Source organism: Camarhynchus parvulus, chromosome 19, assembly GCF_901933205.1.
Source record: "Camarhynchus parvulus chromosome 19, STF_HiC, whole genome shotgun sequence".
NCBI lineage: Eukaryota > Metazoa > Chordata > Aves > Passeriformes > Thraupidae > Camarhynchus > Camarhynchus parvulus.
The window spans coordinates 196,301-212,206 of record NC_044589.1 but is presented as its reverse complement, the minus strand read 5'-3'; the positions used below and the strand labels follow the sequence as shown (position 1 = coordinate 212,206).

The 15,906-nt window shown below is 50.1% G+C and overlaps 1 protein-coding gene across 1 annotated transcript; it reads left to right on the top strand.

The window, feature by feature from the left end:
- Positions 1 to 308: 308 nt before the first annotated feature.
- On the top strand, positions 309 to 11,043 carry P2RX1 (purinergic receptor P2X 1). The gene is made up of 12 exons (XM_030962757.1): positions 309 to 445; positions 3,733 to 3,880; positions 4,286 to 4,357; positions 4,797 to 4,866; positions 5,341 to 5,437; positions 5,683 to 5,763; positions 6,945 to 7,086; positions 8,206 to 8,336; positions 8,940 to 9,030; positions 9,697 to 9,762; positions 10,393 to 10,485; positions 10,999 to 11,043. The coding sequence occupies exons 1-12, from the start codon at positions 309 to 311 to the stop codon at positions 11,041 to 11,043; spliced, it is 1,173 nt and encodes a 390-aa protein (XP_030818617.1).
- The last annotated feature ends 4,863 nt before the right edge of the window (positions 11,044 to 15,906 follow it).

The window sequence follows — 15,906 nt, the reverse complement described above, 5'->3', positions numbered from 1 at the left end:
GAGGGCTTCGTCCTGGTGGCATGTGGGCTTGGCAACAGGGTGGCCCTGCACCCTCCCACACCCTGTCCCACCCCCAGACCATGTAGGGCACCCGCTGTTCCCAGCCCAGAGCTTATAGGAAGAGGAAGCCTCATCCCTGCGCAGAGGAGGAAACCCAGCAGCCCAGATGTGCTCAGAGCCGCGCCGATAGCATTCTCATTTTGTTTTTTTAATCTGCAAACAGAGGAGCTGCCGGAGCGGCGGCGGGCACGGCCCAACCCAGGGCGCAGTGAAGAGCTGGGAGGCTGTGGCACAGCCCTGGCACAGCCATGGGGCAGAAGTGCATGGACAAGCTGTCCTCGTTCCTCTTTGAGTATGACACCCCTCGGATGGTGCTGGTGAGGAACAAGAAGGTGGGACTGACCTTCAGGCTGATCCAGCTCATCGTCCTGGCGTACATCATCGGGTAAGGCTCCCCAGCACCTGCTTTCCCTGACATTAATGCTCTGCCACTGGGTTAAAAAGCAATGGAGAGAGAAAGGCTTCTGTATCCCCTATATTCCAGTGCAGGGGGGTTATTGCTAATGGCTTCACATCCCCCTGGTTTTGGCTGCTCCTGTGCAGCCCAGTGTCCCTCCATGGCTCTTTTAGATGGCTGCTTAGTCCCCATATCCTCCTCAGAAGCTACTGTATGTCCAGGCTGGAGGCTCATCCCTGCCCAGCCCTGCTCCGCACACCGTGGCCCCGTCCTCTCACTGAAGAGAATCCAGATCCTGCTCCAGCTGCTGGACGGTGGCCTGAGAATCTGTTGTTATTTTTATTTTCATTTATATTAAATAAGAGGCATTTGGGGCCAGTGCAGTGATTTGTGAGACCCAAGCGGCTCAAGACAGGGCCATAAATCTCCCTGTTCACCGCTCTGACGCTGCGGCCGAGACGCAGCTTGGCTCCAAAATTCCTGGTCTTATTTGCTTCTGGGAGGCAGCTCCAAAAGCAAGGGCAACTGCTTAAAAAAGGCAGTGAGTGGAGCAGGCGGGATCAGAATGGGTGAGGATGTGTGTCCTCAGGTGGCCTGGGGCTGCTGCTCCTGCTGAAGTTACTCAGTGCCTGTCCCCTCAGTGTGGGACGATGTTATGGGATGTGATGGTTGGTAAGCCTTGGCTGTGGCCCCATGGCTGCTGTGGGATCAGCCCTAGCAGGAGACCAGCACCCTTTCATGGGTGCCCCAAACCCAAGCAGGATGTTTGAAAGGAAAGCGGGTGTCTGGCCATGAATTGGAAAACCTGGGAATTTTTGGGGTGCAGTGTCTCATGCAAAGGAAAGGCAGTGGCTCCCAGGCCTCAGTGCAAGGGAGTCGCTGTGGGGAGCAGAAGTGCTCATCCCTCCTTTCAGCACAGACTCCTTGGGAAGGGTAAAAACCTTCTCGGGATGAGTGTGAAACCCCCATGTTGGTCCCACCCTGCTCACCAGCACTTTGGCTCCCAAGGGTGATCCTCATGCAAAACTGAAACCAAGGTCTCAAGGATGCTTTCTTGCAAAGAGTTTTGCACTGGTGTTCCTGGGAGCAGCTTTGTTTTTCCTAAGGACTGAGGTTGTGAAGTCCCAGGGCTCTAGTCCCAGATGTGGCTGGGGGCAGCTGCTCCTGTGGATGGGGAACTGGCACAGATAGTTGTGCAGGACAACTAAGGAAATGTGGCTTAAGCAACTTGAAGTGAGACAGGCAACCAGGAGGGAGCAGGAAGAGAACCAGCCAGGGGGTGACAGCCAGTGGCAGAGGAGAGGAATCTGGTGTGAAGTTGCTGGAATTCCCAAGTTTTTCCTGGTTTGTTGGGATGGGGCTCCTCTAGCAAGAGGCTGCCTATGATTGCAGCTGCCCACAGCCCCACCAGCCCCTGGCTTCCCCTCACTGCTGACAGCACTGCCCCCAGTTCCCTTCCCCCAGTTCTCTGCCCACAACACTACCCCCAGTTCGCTTCCCTCACCAAGCCACAATGCCTGAGATTTCCTGTCCTTTGAAAACAAATTTGGCAGCCAAATGTGTATTTATTTACCATTCTCCCAGCTTTTGTCCTCCCTTCATAAGCAGGCACGGGATGCTCATGGAAATGTGTGTCTGCTAGAAGGACATGGGTAGTGCCATCAGTGCACAGAAGTGGGGCCAGCCCCCCTGTGAGACCCTGTGTCACCCCTGGGGAGCAGTTCTTTTTCCTGTGGTGGCTGTGATAAGGTGGTATCACTGCTGCCCAGGAGATGCCGGGTGCTTTCTGGGCTTCGCTTCCTGAATTCTTGCATGCAAGGAGCTGCGGGCTGAGCCACATGATGAGGCCATCAAGGGAAGAGGGCCTGGTGGCTCTGCCACATCAGGGTGTGACACCAGGGGACTTTTACAACCTGGGCAGGACTTGCTGCAGCATTTACAGCCTCCCGGGAAATGGTTGTGTTTGTCATGACCTTGGCTTTGCCGCAGGGGAGGTGGGGTTGTCCAGCCCTGTGCACCCTTAGTCAGCTCTGCCAGAGGGGGATAAGGTCAGCAGCAGAGTCTGTGCTGGAAGCTGATCTAGAGAAACGTTCTGCCCCTGCTGCTGCCCAGTTCACATCCTCCTGCAGCCCTGAGGGCATCGGGGAAGATGCCCACTGTAACCAGTGTAACCCAGTATGGTCTTCTGCCTTGGAGGAAGATGTTGGAGCTGGGTGTCCCTGCTGGGGCGGCAGCAGTGTTGAATATCTGCTCCCATTTCCAGGCTCTGGAGCAGATGCCATCCCTGAGGTCCTCTTGCCCTCAGTCCCGGGATGCTGATATGGCTACAAGCTAAAAAGCTCCCTCTCTGAGAAGGTCCAAACAGAAAACCTCCAGACAGCACCTGGGATTCCCCATTTTCCCCTCTGCCCATCAGCCAGGTGGCAGAGGTGAGGTTGACACACCAGGCTGGTGTCATGGGCTGTCCCATGGGTATCCTGCTGCCTCTGTCACAGCCAGCGGGACCGATGCCTGCGGCGGTGGGGACAAAATCCAGATCGCTCCTTTTTTAGTGCCGAGAATGCTCCGCGGCGCCGGAGGCACTACCCGAAATGGGTGCTTGCCCATGTTTATAGTCTCCCTGAGTCAGAGTTAATCCAGCGGCAGCTTGTTTATGCTGTAGGTTAAATAGTGTCAGGAGCCTGCCCTAATGGCTGTGTGATGGGCTGGGAAAGGCAGGCAGAGCCCTGTTCTGGCCGCAGAGTGTCCCTAACCCTGCTCCTGCAGCCCTCTTGCACACAGGGCCATTTCTCCACATTCCCTCTGCTGGATGGGAAAACAGTGGTTCTGGATGTGAACTGTGTCCAGACTCAGCTCTGTGTTGGCCTTGGGGGCATTGGGTTTTGGAGAGTTCCTCTGCAGTGAGTCAGATCAGGAGTGTTGGTGTAGGTCATTGAGACCAGCAAGCTGCAAACCTGCCACAGGTTTTAACCCTAAATGACTGATGGCTACTATGCTCCATCTGCCATCACACACCCCCAGCCACAAAATGTGTCCCAGTCCCCAAAACACACACCATCCTGGCATGAAAGTTGGGTCCTACAGCTACCAAATGCCTCAGGCAAAGGGTAGGAAATTTCAGCAACGTGTCCCTCATCCAGCAGGAAGAAACTTGGCAAATGATTCCCCAGGTGAGGCTTGGGAGAAAAAACCCCAGTTCACAGGTCTGTGCTGAGGATTGGGCCAGTGGAGGAGTGCTGGTGGCCATGCTCACCCTGCCACCTTTCCCTGTCCAGGTGGGTGTTCCTCTACGAGAAGGGCTACCAGTCCCAGGACAGCATCGTCAGCTCGGTCTCAGTGAAGTTGAAAGGGCTGACACTGACCAACGAGAGTGTCCTGGGTCCTCACATCTGGGATGTGGTGGATTATGTTTTCCCACCCCAGGTAAGGAGTCAGAGTGGGTGGGTTAGGGATTTGCTTTTGTCCCAGGGACTGCTTTTCCTCATGTGCTGGGGTGCAGATGGATCCTTGGCACAGGCTTTCCATGGGGCTAACCATGACAGGGTGTCCCTGTGGTGGAAAGGAGGTTGCTCCTGTCACAAACCTCTGCCCAGGTTCTCCCTGGGGAGCATCTGGTATTTGGGACCCACTGTGGCTGAGGGGGCACATTGGAGGCTGCCTCCAAAAGGATCAAGGTTCCTCCAGTGCCTCTGGAGCAGTATTTCAGGCAGCAAGTGGGGTCCTCCAGTGTCCCTGGGGCTGGTGGCACTGCAGGTCCCTACCCAGGGACAGGCTCCTCACAGAAGGGACCCTGTGCTGGCTGTGAGCTTGTTGGCTGTGTCTCCACAGGGGGACAACTCGTTTGTGGTGATGACCAACTTCATTGTCACACCTGGACAGAAACAAGGAACATGCCCAGAGGTAAACACACCGGCTTCCTTCAGTGGGCTAAGCTTCTGTAATTCAGGGGATTGTGGTGGAAAGGCTTTTTCTGAAATTGGGAGGTTTAGTAAAAGCCAGGGCCTGGCCCCATATTTAATGTTCCTGACTCCTGTGTGCTATGTGAAGACTTTTATTCTGCTGAAAAACAGGTGGCATTCATTTGAGTTTTCTTCCCTTTGAGTTGATCAAGCAGAGCAGACTTGAGGCTTAAATGAAAGTATCTGCCTGGAGTGAATAAACTGCCCCCTTTTTTCCTGCTTTATCTGGACAGCCTTGGTTGGGAAGCAGTGTATGGACAAGCTCTGGCTGCAGTTGAGCAGTGTATCCCTGAAGAAAAATGCTGTCTGGTGAGGCAGGAGGGACAGGGGATTGAAGCTGCAGGGTGGGATGCTAAGAGGTGGCTGCTTTCTCCAAACAGCTGCCAGATGCCGGGCTGTGCACACAGGACAGCGACTGCAGCAAAGGGAAATACAGCCGGCAGGGACAAGGTATGGCACATGGTCCTGGTGTTTCTGGTGAGACAACACAGAGAAAAACTGCCTGGCTGGGGTGTCCCCTGGCTGGGGGACCTGCTTTGAATAGGAAAACCTCTGACATGCTGGTTGAAGGTTCCACATAAGCTGGTCCAGCTCTGCTCTTTTGACAGATACCTGAGCTGCAAACAAAAGGTTAATCAGGACTAAGCCATTTCCCCCAAACTGTTGTTCTCTTATCAGCTCAGCATTTTCTTAGGTGTGTTTTAACAAGAAAAATCCCCAGCTGCTCCCCTGTACAGCACTGTAAGAGAAACCACTGCCCTGAGCTGAGAGGCCACAATTAATTTCCTTATTACTTTAGAAAGGTGCCAAAGCTCTGAGCATTTTGTGTCTTGAATGCCCTTGGCAGAGCCGAAGCCCCATCCGTCCCAGCGTGAGGCTGAGATTTCACAGGATCCAGAGTGTGAGCTGCTGTCTCCCCCACAGGGCTCATGACTGGCAAGTGTGTACGCTTCAACAGCACTGTGAAGACCTGTGAGATCTTTGGCTGGTGCCCTGTTGAAGTTGATTACCATGTTCCCAGGTAAGGAATGATGTTGTTGCCCTCTTTCCCATCCCAGCTGCAGTTGGTGCAGAGCAGACCAAGTTGGAGCTTTATGGGATGTGGCCAGGACAGCCTGTGTTGTGAAAGACCAGGAAGGGAAGGGATGAGACCGCCAGTTTTCTGGGTCTGCTTATCTCAGTTTGGGTGAATTTCCACCAAATGGAGCTTTCTCTAGAACCTGGAGAGCCAAGTGATGGACACATGCCTACACTTGTGTTTTTCAGCCCTGCCCTGCTGTCAGAAGCAGAGAAGTTCACCTTGTTCATCAAGAACAGTATCACCTTCCCCAAGTTCAAGGTGTCCAGGTAAGGAGAGGTTGGGGGGATGGCTCCTGGTCAGTTCCTCCAGCTGTGTCCCTCAGAGGAAACCTTGGATTCAGCTGGATGGGTGTAACTGGATGCTTGGTATAGAGGATTGCCTACCTCATCAGCGATCCCAGGGCTACTCTAGCTGCTGCACTGAACCCCACATCAGCTCATAGGAAAGGAGACATTTCCCTCCCAAGTGTGTCCCACCTCAGCTGGTAGCTGTAGTTACTGGAAAGATTTCTGGAATTAACCTCTCCTCAGTTACTCTCACAAGCTGCAAATCAGTTACTCTGATTTTTCATTTTTCTTCTCTGAAGACAAAATTAAAATACCTCATGGCCAGGATAAGCTTGGTGCCCCAGAGTCCCCCTTAACATCACAGATCCCACCTGTTTCAGCAAAGGGTGGGCTTGGCCCCTTCCTGGCAGTACTGGGGAAATGCTGCTGGCTGAAGGCACACTCCTGAGAGGATTTGTGATGGCACTGACCATATATCTGATTTGGAACAAATTAACAGAGGCTATTTGTGCTCTGGACAGCAGATTCTTCTCTCTAAGCTGATCTTGTCCCCTGTGCTGCAGCCAAGGTTAAATGTCCTGGCAGCCAGCATGCTTGGCAAAGTCCTGGGCTGACCTCACACCTCCCAAGAGCTGGCTGGGAGAGGGGATCCCCCCTGCCCCAGCTGCAAGGACAGGTGGCCCAGGTGAGGACAGGCTGAAGAGGACACAGAGAGGGAGCAGGTCCTGGCAGTGAGGGTGGCCGGGCTGGCTGCTGTGGGGAAACTTCCTGCCTTTGATCACTGCTGAGCATCAGCGATGGGATCAGTTTGAGCAAGGCACAAAGGCACAAGGCTTACACAAAACCATAGGCTTCACAGACAGGATGTTTTTGGGCAAAAAAGCAGAGTGGGATGGAAGGCAAGAAGTTGCCCTTTCCTTTTAACCCTTGCTGTAGGAGATAGCAAACTCCAGCTAAATGTAAAAGGTGTGGGATACACTCACTATCCCTGAGGTGTTCCAGATAAGAATTGCTGGAGCTCAGAACACTGCCTAGCAGAGCCCATGGACAAGTGGCATGTGAATGGGAGAGTGACATGGACTGGGCAAGGGACTTATAGAGGTTTTCCCCCCAAATTATTGTGTTACTGAGAATTTTTCTCACTCTCTTTTCGTTCATAGGCGCAACTTGGTTGAGAGCGTTACCAAGCAGTACCTGAAGAAATGCACCTATCACAAAGTCACTGATTCCCTGTGTCCTGTGTTTGAACTGGGATACATAGTGAGGGAATCGGGCCAGAATTTTACCTTCCTGGCTGTTAAGGTACTTCAATTTCAAATTATGTTCCCTTGCTGTTGATGGGAAAGGGACACTCAAAAGTGCAATCATCCCCAGCTGTTGAGATGATTTTCAGTTTTCTCAAGAATTCTTGAGAAAACAAGTGTCAGAATTATCTCATAAAGATTATGAATCTCCTTGGACATGGCCTAATATTTACATTTTTCTTGGAAACTCTTGAGAAGATTTGACCCACTGGCAGTAAATCCCAGGGTTCAGCTTGTTTTAATTTGAGCAGTGAATAACTAGATCTGTGTGGCCAAATCCCATCTGACTGAGCTTGGAAATCCCAGCTGGATGGTCAAATACTGGTCATTGCACAGTGCTAACTGCAGCCTTTCCCCTGGCTCCAAAATGCAGCTTTGCCTAACACTCCTCAGGCTGGTGTGGGGGAGTATCTGCTATCTCTGCTGCGAAACCTTGTGATAACTTTGCCAGGCATTGAATAAAATCAGAGGCTTCCATATATGAACATTTATTGCATGGATTGGATCAGATGGCCCAGAGAAGCTATGGCTGCCCCATTCCTGGCCAGGTTGGACAGGACCTGGAGAAAACTGGTCTAACCAAAGGTGTCCCTGCCCGTGGCAGGGTTTGGAACAAGATGGTCTTTATGGTCCCTTCCAACCCAAAACATTCTAACATTCTATATATTAAAGGTGCAAAAATACAAGCCTCTAGGGCACAGGTATTTACAGCCTGGAGTGATCTCAGGAGGGAGGAGGGACTCCTGCATTTCCTGAGCAATCTCTTAGGCATGATCAAGACAAGGGAAGGCTGTCCCATGAGGACAGAAGGGATCTGGGGTGAGCATTCTTTCTCAGGATCATGCCTTGGGCACAGGACTCTAATCAGGAACAAGAGAGCATGAATTTATTTGTGTATCCAGCACTCAGGACAGAAACAAAAGCCTTTGCAAGGGGTTATGTACAGGCCATAAAGCCATGGCTACTCAGGAAGGCTGAGGCAGCAGTGAGGTCCGTGCATCTGGAGAGCCAGGACACCTCATGGCATGGAGACAGGGCACCTGTGAGGAGGGAAAGCATTTCTCTGTGTGGGCCAGGCCCAAGGTGGGGCAACCTTGTGACTCCCTCTTGGCTGCAGGGTGGAGTGGTGGGCATCACCATAGATTGGAACTGTGACCTCGACTGGCCCCTGCGGTACTGCAAACCCATTTACCAGTTCCATGGCCTGTACAATGATGACAGCAATGTTTCACCAGGGTTCAACTTCAGGTAAGGAAATACCTGCTGATTCTCCAAGTGTAATTCAGAGGTAACAGCTTCCAGGTTCCCACTCAAGGGATGGTGGAAAGCCAGAGACTGTCCTTCAAAATACTCACTACCTTTGCAGGGCCAGGCAGCAGTACCAGTGCTCTTTTAAATGGCATGATAAAAGTGATAATACAACCCTTGGCTGGAAAATTGCCCCATTTCCTTTCTGTCTCCTCCCCCTTGGAGGCTCTCCTGCTTGGCTGAGCTTTTGGGAAGCCCCTTTAAAGACTGGAGATGGTGTAGGATCATCTCACATGTTCTCATAGTCTGTATCCTCTGCTCTGTGTGACTCTGTCACCAGTGTTCCACTATCTGCTGCACGCAGAACTTGGGGATATCAGATCAAACAGCAGGATCTGGAACTCCATCCTGCAGTCAGGAAAACTGAGGCACAGAGAGGAGAGGTGCCAACAGCCCCGCTCCTTCAGGGGGCTTAAGGAGAAGGTCAGGAGCAGGTCTGTGATAACATATTCCCAGATCTTTGTCCAAGATGCCATGCTGTAGGGCTGCAGGGGCTGTTCGACCCCCTGGCAGACCATTAACACTCCCCATCCAATTGCACAGATATGCCAAATACTACAAAGAAGATGGGATGGAAAAGAGGACACTCTACAAGGTGTTTGGGATCCGGCTCGACATTCTGGTGAATGGCAAGGTAAGGGTGCATCCTCTGGATCCCTGGGACAGCAGAGCCGTGTCCTTGGAAGGGACCAGCTGTGTAACACAGCACCAGGGTCCTGTGGCATCAGGAACACTAGTGTGAATGCTTTCCTTGGGTGCTGGCCTGCTCACGGGAACCCTTGGGAAATACTGTGGAAGGGAAGAGAGGAAGAAAATATATTTTATAGGTCATATCTTTCAGCTGTGGCTTGATCAGTGGTTTTGTCTAAAAAAAATTGTGATGGGAGTGGGGAGGACCTGTGGAAACTCAAAACCTTTTACTGATATTTGCAAAAGCTGAACATTTGCATTTTTCTATTTTGTCTTTTTTTTCCCACTGGGAGAGAAGGCTTTCCTTATTGTGTTCCCATGGAGAATATTCAAATTGTATACTTCTGTTTGGTTGCTTGGTTTTGGTTGAGTTTTTTCTATTAAAAATACAGGAAGAAAAGTAAGTTCAATTTATTTCAGCCTAAAACCAACCTACAATATTTTTCTGTTTGACCAGCTCTTTCCCATCTCCTGTTTCTCTGTGTGCTGTGGTTGTGGTTTGGGTTGCTGCAAGGCACTTTTGCTGAGCCCCACCTACAAGCTCGAGCAGCCTTTTTTTTCCCCTTGGGCTGACTGTAACTTATCACCTATTTTCTCTGACTTTATCCAGGCAGGCAAATTTGACATCATCCCGACCATGACCACAATTGGCTCTGGAATTGGTATTTTTGGAGTGGTAAGTTCAGATATTTCCAGCCTCTATTTGGAGACTCTCAAATTATTCTTCTTGACTGTGACATCCGTGGGAAGTGTCCTTGAGCTGCAGTGAAATACTGGCTACTGCTCAGGGCGTCAGAGGATGAGCAAAAGGGGGAAAGGAGGTGCTCTCCTGCCTTGCCAGCTCAGGGAAATAGATTCCTGCTGGTCCCTGGCTGATGTGAATTCTGCCCTGCTGATGAAGGGAAGGCTGGCTCTCTGGCAGGTCTTGGTATCCTGATAGTTTCAAGTTAGAGTTGGCATTGAGGGAGGGTCTGCATGTGATTGGCAGCATTTCACTCAGGACAGAAACCCAGAGTCTGATTTGGTTATGGTTGTTAAAGACTTGGGAACAGCTCAAAGGGTGTTGTGCTCTGCACTTACCTAAAGGGGAAGCAGTTCATTTCTGTTGGCTTAAATTATTTAAATTGAACACAGCACACTTCACTTCTGTCCTAAATGGATATTTGGAGACTTCAGCTACTGTCATGTTGTGGGATGAAGTAGAAGTGGCCCTAAATTGTGGGGCAAACTGGGAAAAACTGGAAGTGCACAGTGGTCCAGGTAATCTTGCAGGGCAACCCCAAACCTAACTGCACTTTGATTTAAGGCCTCTGTCCTCTGTGACCTGCTCCTGCTGCATTTTCTCCATGGACGAGACTATTACAAGCAGAAGAAATTCAAATATGCAGAACCAGAGCCTGTAAGTAACAGGGAGTGCTGCCCTGCAGAGGCTCTTGCGGGGGTGTGTGTGGATGTGTGCATGAGTAATGATGCTGTAACACAAACATCCACGTTGAGGGGCAACCAGGCGCCTTCCTGAGCCCTTGGGACTGTTGGAGACTGGGATCCATGAATCTTCTCTCCAAAATTACTGAGATGCTGCGTGTGACTCATTGTTAATAACTTTATTCTCTGCCTTTAACCCCAGATATTCCAACATCTAGTGACACTTGCATTGCTTTAAGGGAAGAAGGGGCAGGTCCGTGCTTTAGCAAACTAGAAAATGTCTCTTTTTCTGCTCTTTGAGAACATCTTCATGACCATGGAATGGTTTCATGGCCTGTAAAAGGACACAAAAACAGTTCCCCTCAAATTCATCTGAAAATATGCATGTACACTGGGGGTTAGGAGTTGCTGCCCAGTCACATTTTCCCTGGCATTAGAGAGGAGCAGGTCTGTAAAAGAATCCTTGTTTTCTCTCCTTTAACCCCAGTCGAAGTCGCATAAGAAGGAAAAGGAGCCAGACAACACACAGTGAGAGGTGAGTGGTGTTTCCCCAGCCCTGCTAGCACACATCTATCAGGGATGAGGGCTATAGGGCTTGGGGCTATTCCAAGGTCTGTGAGAAGGCAGGAGGGTTTCAGGAAGGCAGCAGGGATCCAGGGAGGCTTGGAGGAGACCTGAGCTGTGGGCTGCAGTGCCTAACATGGGGTCAGCACTTCCCAGCATAAGCAATTGCATGGGGCAGCAGCAGATGCAGGATGTGGGGCTGACATTGCATCTTCAGTGGCAGCATCTCTCGAAGGAGGGCACTGGGGTCAAGACACCAGAAATCACTGTGCACCTCTCTCTCAGCAGAACCCACACTGACTGACAAACCTGCACCCCTCTTCCTCCTCCTCCTCCTCTTCTCCTAAAACTCGGTTGCCATCCCATCACCTCCCTGGGCCAGCCCCAGGACCAGCAGAAGCAGCATCCAGCCCCAGCTCATGGGAAGGTGGTGCCCTGCAGCCAGGCAGGGGCTGGCTGGCCCTGCACACAGCCTGTGGTGGGGACCTGCCATGGTGCTGTGGATGGGTCAGACTAAGGGGTCTTGGGGCCCTCTGCCAGCCCTGCTGCAGGGCACTGGGTCTGCTGCCTTTGCAGGCCCTTCAGAAGGGCTCACATTGCACCAGCCTGGTGTGCCAGGGCCATGCCAGGTCACTCGCACCTGAAGACCCTGGGGACAGCACAACTGCCTCTTCTGCCCCAGAAGCACCGTTGGACTGTTCCAAATTGAGAAGGGGAAGGAAGGAGAGCTGGCAGGAACCATGCCCAGCCCTCTGCCTGGGAGAAAAATGGTTATTTTGTAAGGATGTATTTTATTAAAAAAATAAACCTTTAGTTTTTCTACTACATCCCTTTATGGTGTCTATGCTAGTGCCAGAGCACGATGTTCGCAGTGGTTCTGGAGGGTTTATGCATACAAAGTAATCCCTTTAGTGATGATTCCTTCAGAAACTGCCCTCCCATGCAGGGCCCCTGGGCCTCTGGCCACGAGCAGGGGCTGTTATCAGAGTTGTCACTTGGGTTTCCTCCTCAGACAGCCTGGCTGGCAGGGAGCACTGGCACACTGCCGGCCACAGCCATCCACTGTCCTGTGCCAGCTCTGCCTGCACTGCCCACGCTGGTCAGTGTGAGCTGGTCAGAAAGACTTTCTCAGCAGCAGCCTCACAAACCAGCTCTTTGCACCCAGGAATTGAACTTCCCCTCTGTGCTGGAAGATTTGCACTACCCATCACGTGCAGCTGCACATCACAGGCTGTGCTCAAACCCCACATCCCTGTGAGCCAACCCTCCCCTGTGCTGCTGGCTCTGTTCCATTCTCCAGGACACATCAACACTGACTTTCTGCATAGCCCCTCTCTGAATGTCTGTTTTTACCTTCCTGGGGAAAATGTTGCTTTGGTTGCCTTGAAAGTGGATCCCAGTGGCCATGGCAGAGTTGGTAGAGAAGGTGTAGGGCTGCAATGCTGCCAGAGCCTGCAGCAGCCCTGCTCTGGGCTCTCAGGGACACAAGAATGTGTGCCATAAGGAGATGCAGGTGATATTTGGTCATAAGCTCAACAAACATTTCAAGCCATACCATCAAGCCATACATTCCCCAGGGCAAGATCATTTGCTCTCAGCTTTCCCAGGCAGGATGGGTTTATGTAAGGTTATCCAAGGTTAATTTTTTTCACCCTTTCCTGAGCTGCTGTCCTGTGTCAGAGGTGCCAGGTGCTAATACTAAGGATGCAGAGAGGGTACGGTAAAGCCTCCTGGTCTCTGGAGGAGTCAGTGCCTGTTCAGTGGGGGCTGGGGGATCTCCAAGCCCCGGGCGCTCTCCTGCAGCGTCCATCGAGGACCAAGCAGGTCCCATGTGCTGGCACAGTGCAGCTCCCCAGCAAGCTGCCACCAGCAGAGGGGACTGCAAGACCATTTCACAGAGGCTGGGGAAAATCCAGTTTCCATAGACAGTGAAGTGAGAGTGTTCAGGTAACCTTTAGCACCCACTTACACTGGGTTAATCTCCAGTCAAAACTTAAAATAACAAATGCAAGGCTGCAGGTAGAGCTGCGGGATGGTTCTGCCTGCTTAATCTTTCAAGCTGCTTGTAATACAAAGTCCCTATTCCTTCCTAGGAAGAATTAAAAGGCAGAATATGAAATCAGGAAAAAGGCAACTTGTAAATTATCCCCTCTAGCTGCTATTCTAAACTTCTGAGCTGGAATCCCTAAAAGTCCCAAGGCTGCTTTAAAAAACATGGAAGGATTTATTTTCATCTCTTTAACTTGTTTTCTTTAAATGCACAATCTTTGGGGATCCTTTGCTTTGCTTTTCATTCATCATTTCTGCAATCAGCAGAATGAGATATTGCAATTTTAATTCTTTCCCCTAAACAAGCTCTTCCTCAAAGCCAGGGGACCCAGGCCCTGTGGCTCCCAGGTGGGTGCTAAACAGAGTGATGGCTGTCTGGAGGAAACTGAGCAAGCGTCGCATTTTAACATGCCCTGGTCCCCTCTGCTTCATGAAAAGGCAGGGAAAGCCTGTGGCACTTGTTTCAGGCCTTTTGCCATAGAAGTTGGAGGTGGTGGTCAGAGATTGGAGACCGAGGAGGAAGGGCTGCTCTGTTCAGCCCCCTCAGGAGCCTTCCTTGGCACAGATACCCTGCTTCAGCACTGCAGCTCCCAGCACGTTCCAGTTTGTCACACGAAGTTACTGAATGCAGGATAGGACGCAACAGTAAAAGCTGGAGCCTCACAAATGGAAATGCTGACTGGTTAACAGACCTGGTGCTGCAAGTCCCAGTGGGGAAGTGCGGGTGACCATCAGGATCATATTCCTGTCCTCTTGGCTTGACCTGATCTTGCTCTGAGGATCAGGGGAGAATTTACTGTTCTTAGACAGAAAAATTTCTTTGTGTTGTGGCCAGAAAACAACTCCATTTGAAGCAGTTAGGATGTGGCCAGAGCGTCCTGCTGCTCTCTGCCCTCTGAGCAGCAGGATGAAGTGTTACAGAATCCCAAAGGGATTTGGTCATCATGTCAAAACCCCTTCAATGACAGTGTGCTGTGTTGCTTTCCATTCATGCTGTGGCCAGTTGAGAGTTGGGTTGTTTGTGGGGTTTTTTTAACTCTTTGTTTGATTGCATTTTGGTTTTTACACAGTTATTGACTAATAGAAAAATACTAATAGAAAAGAAACTTTCAGCAATTCAAGCACTGTCCCAGAAAACACACGAGAAAGAATGTACATTACCCAGCTAATCCCCATTCTTTACAATGAGCAGTAACAAACCCTTGTATGTGATGATGTCAGTGCTCCAAATGTCTGACAGGGGACTCTTGCCTTGATCATGAGTGTTAGACAGCAAAAGCAAGCAATGAGTGCAATGTGACTATTCCCATTTTATAGAAACAGAAACCAAGATACAAGCAAAGAATTTTTGAACATGGATTTAAATGTAGTGAGAATTTTCTGCTTCTGAACAGCTTTTGTTATGTGTAAAGGCTACTAGGTTGGACCTTGTACAGATACATCTTTTCACCCCCTCAGGCAGGGTTATTTTGAAAAAAATCAAGTAGCACAGATATTCCAGAAGAGCAATTACAGAAAAACTTATTTGGCAATAATTATGCTGCTTAGTGATTCTGCAGAGATGAGGAATTATATTTCAATCTCTGCAGAGCTGGCAACATTTAATCATTATGTTTGTGTTCAATTCCCAGCACAATGAAGCCCTGATTTCCACCTGGTGCTTCCAGACATGTAACAAGGCAAATTAAAATGAGTAACACTCAAGAAGTAGATAACTCCTTTCCTGTGCAGCCTCTCCTATCTTTAAGCCCACTCATTCTTTCCCTGGCACAGCAGACTCCCTGATATTTTTAACACAGTTCTCCTCTTAGGACATCCTTGGATTTTTCCCTAAAAAAAGCACCAACTTTTCTGGTTACACTGTTTCCCTTTCCTTTTGTTGTGGGAGCATGTTTTCAGTTGGATAAATCCTCTGGCTGACACACACTGAAGGACTAGCAGGAACATGCATATCCTCCCAGTTCTGGAGGATGCTTTTATTTCCTTCTGTCCCAAAGCTGGGCATTCTCAGGCCAGACTGTGCTGGGTGGCAAGAGGAGCTTCTTGGCCATTTGAACACTTGACATCTGCAGCTCAGCCTGCAGCCTCTCTCCTAGGCACAGTGCAGTTGTTACAGCCCATTTCCCTGCTGCCAGCCCTGTATTAATTATGCCACACTATAATCTTTGGCTGCCTTTGGTGAAGTGCTCTCTCCTTCTGTTATTTATTTCTAATTGCTTTATTGCCTTATTTTTGAAAGCATAAAATTCAAAACTGTCCAAATGGGTTCTGAATATAGTAACAGCCTGGTCACCTGATGGGCTCCTCAGCTGGGGTGAATCAGGATTGCTCCAGTTAACAGGGCTCTGCCTACCAGTACCAAGCACAGATCCTGCTCAGCTTTATGGAACCACTAGGAGATTTCCTAAAAAAATGATGGCTTTAAATCTTTTTTACCTAAATGTACTAGTGACATGCCTGGGCAAATATAAACTCTTCACCTCATGACTGTAACTCAAGGACAGGTAAATAAACACATTCCCAGTCCTTGCACCCAAAAACCATGCAAAATCAGTTAACAACAAACCATACTCAATCATTATTGAACAGAAATATCAAAGTCTAATTTTAACATTGTTCTAGTCATCATGGTCTTACCATCAGAGAGATGTTCTCTGTGACTCTCCACTGGCCACAACTGCTCTGCAGTGTAATCACCTGCGTATAATGAAAAGGGAAGCTGAGGAACATTATTTGTTTGGTTTTTTGTTTTGGTTTTTTTTTCTGGAAGAAACAGCACATT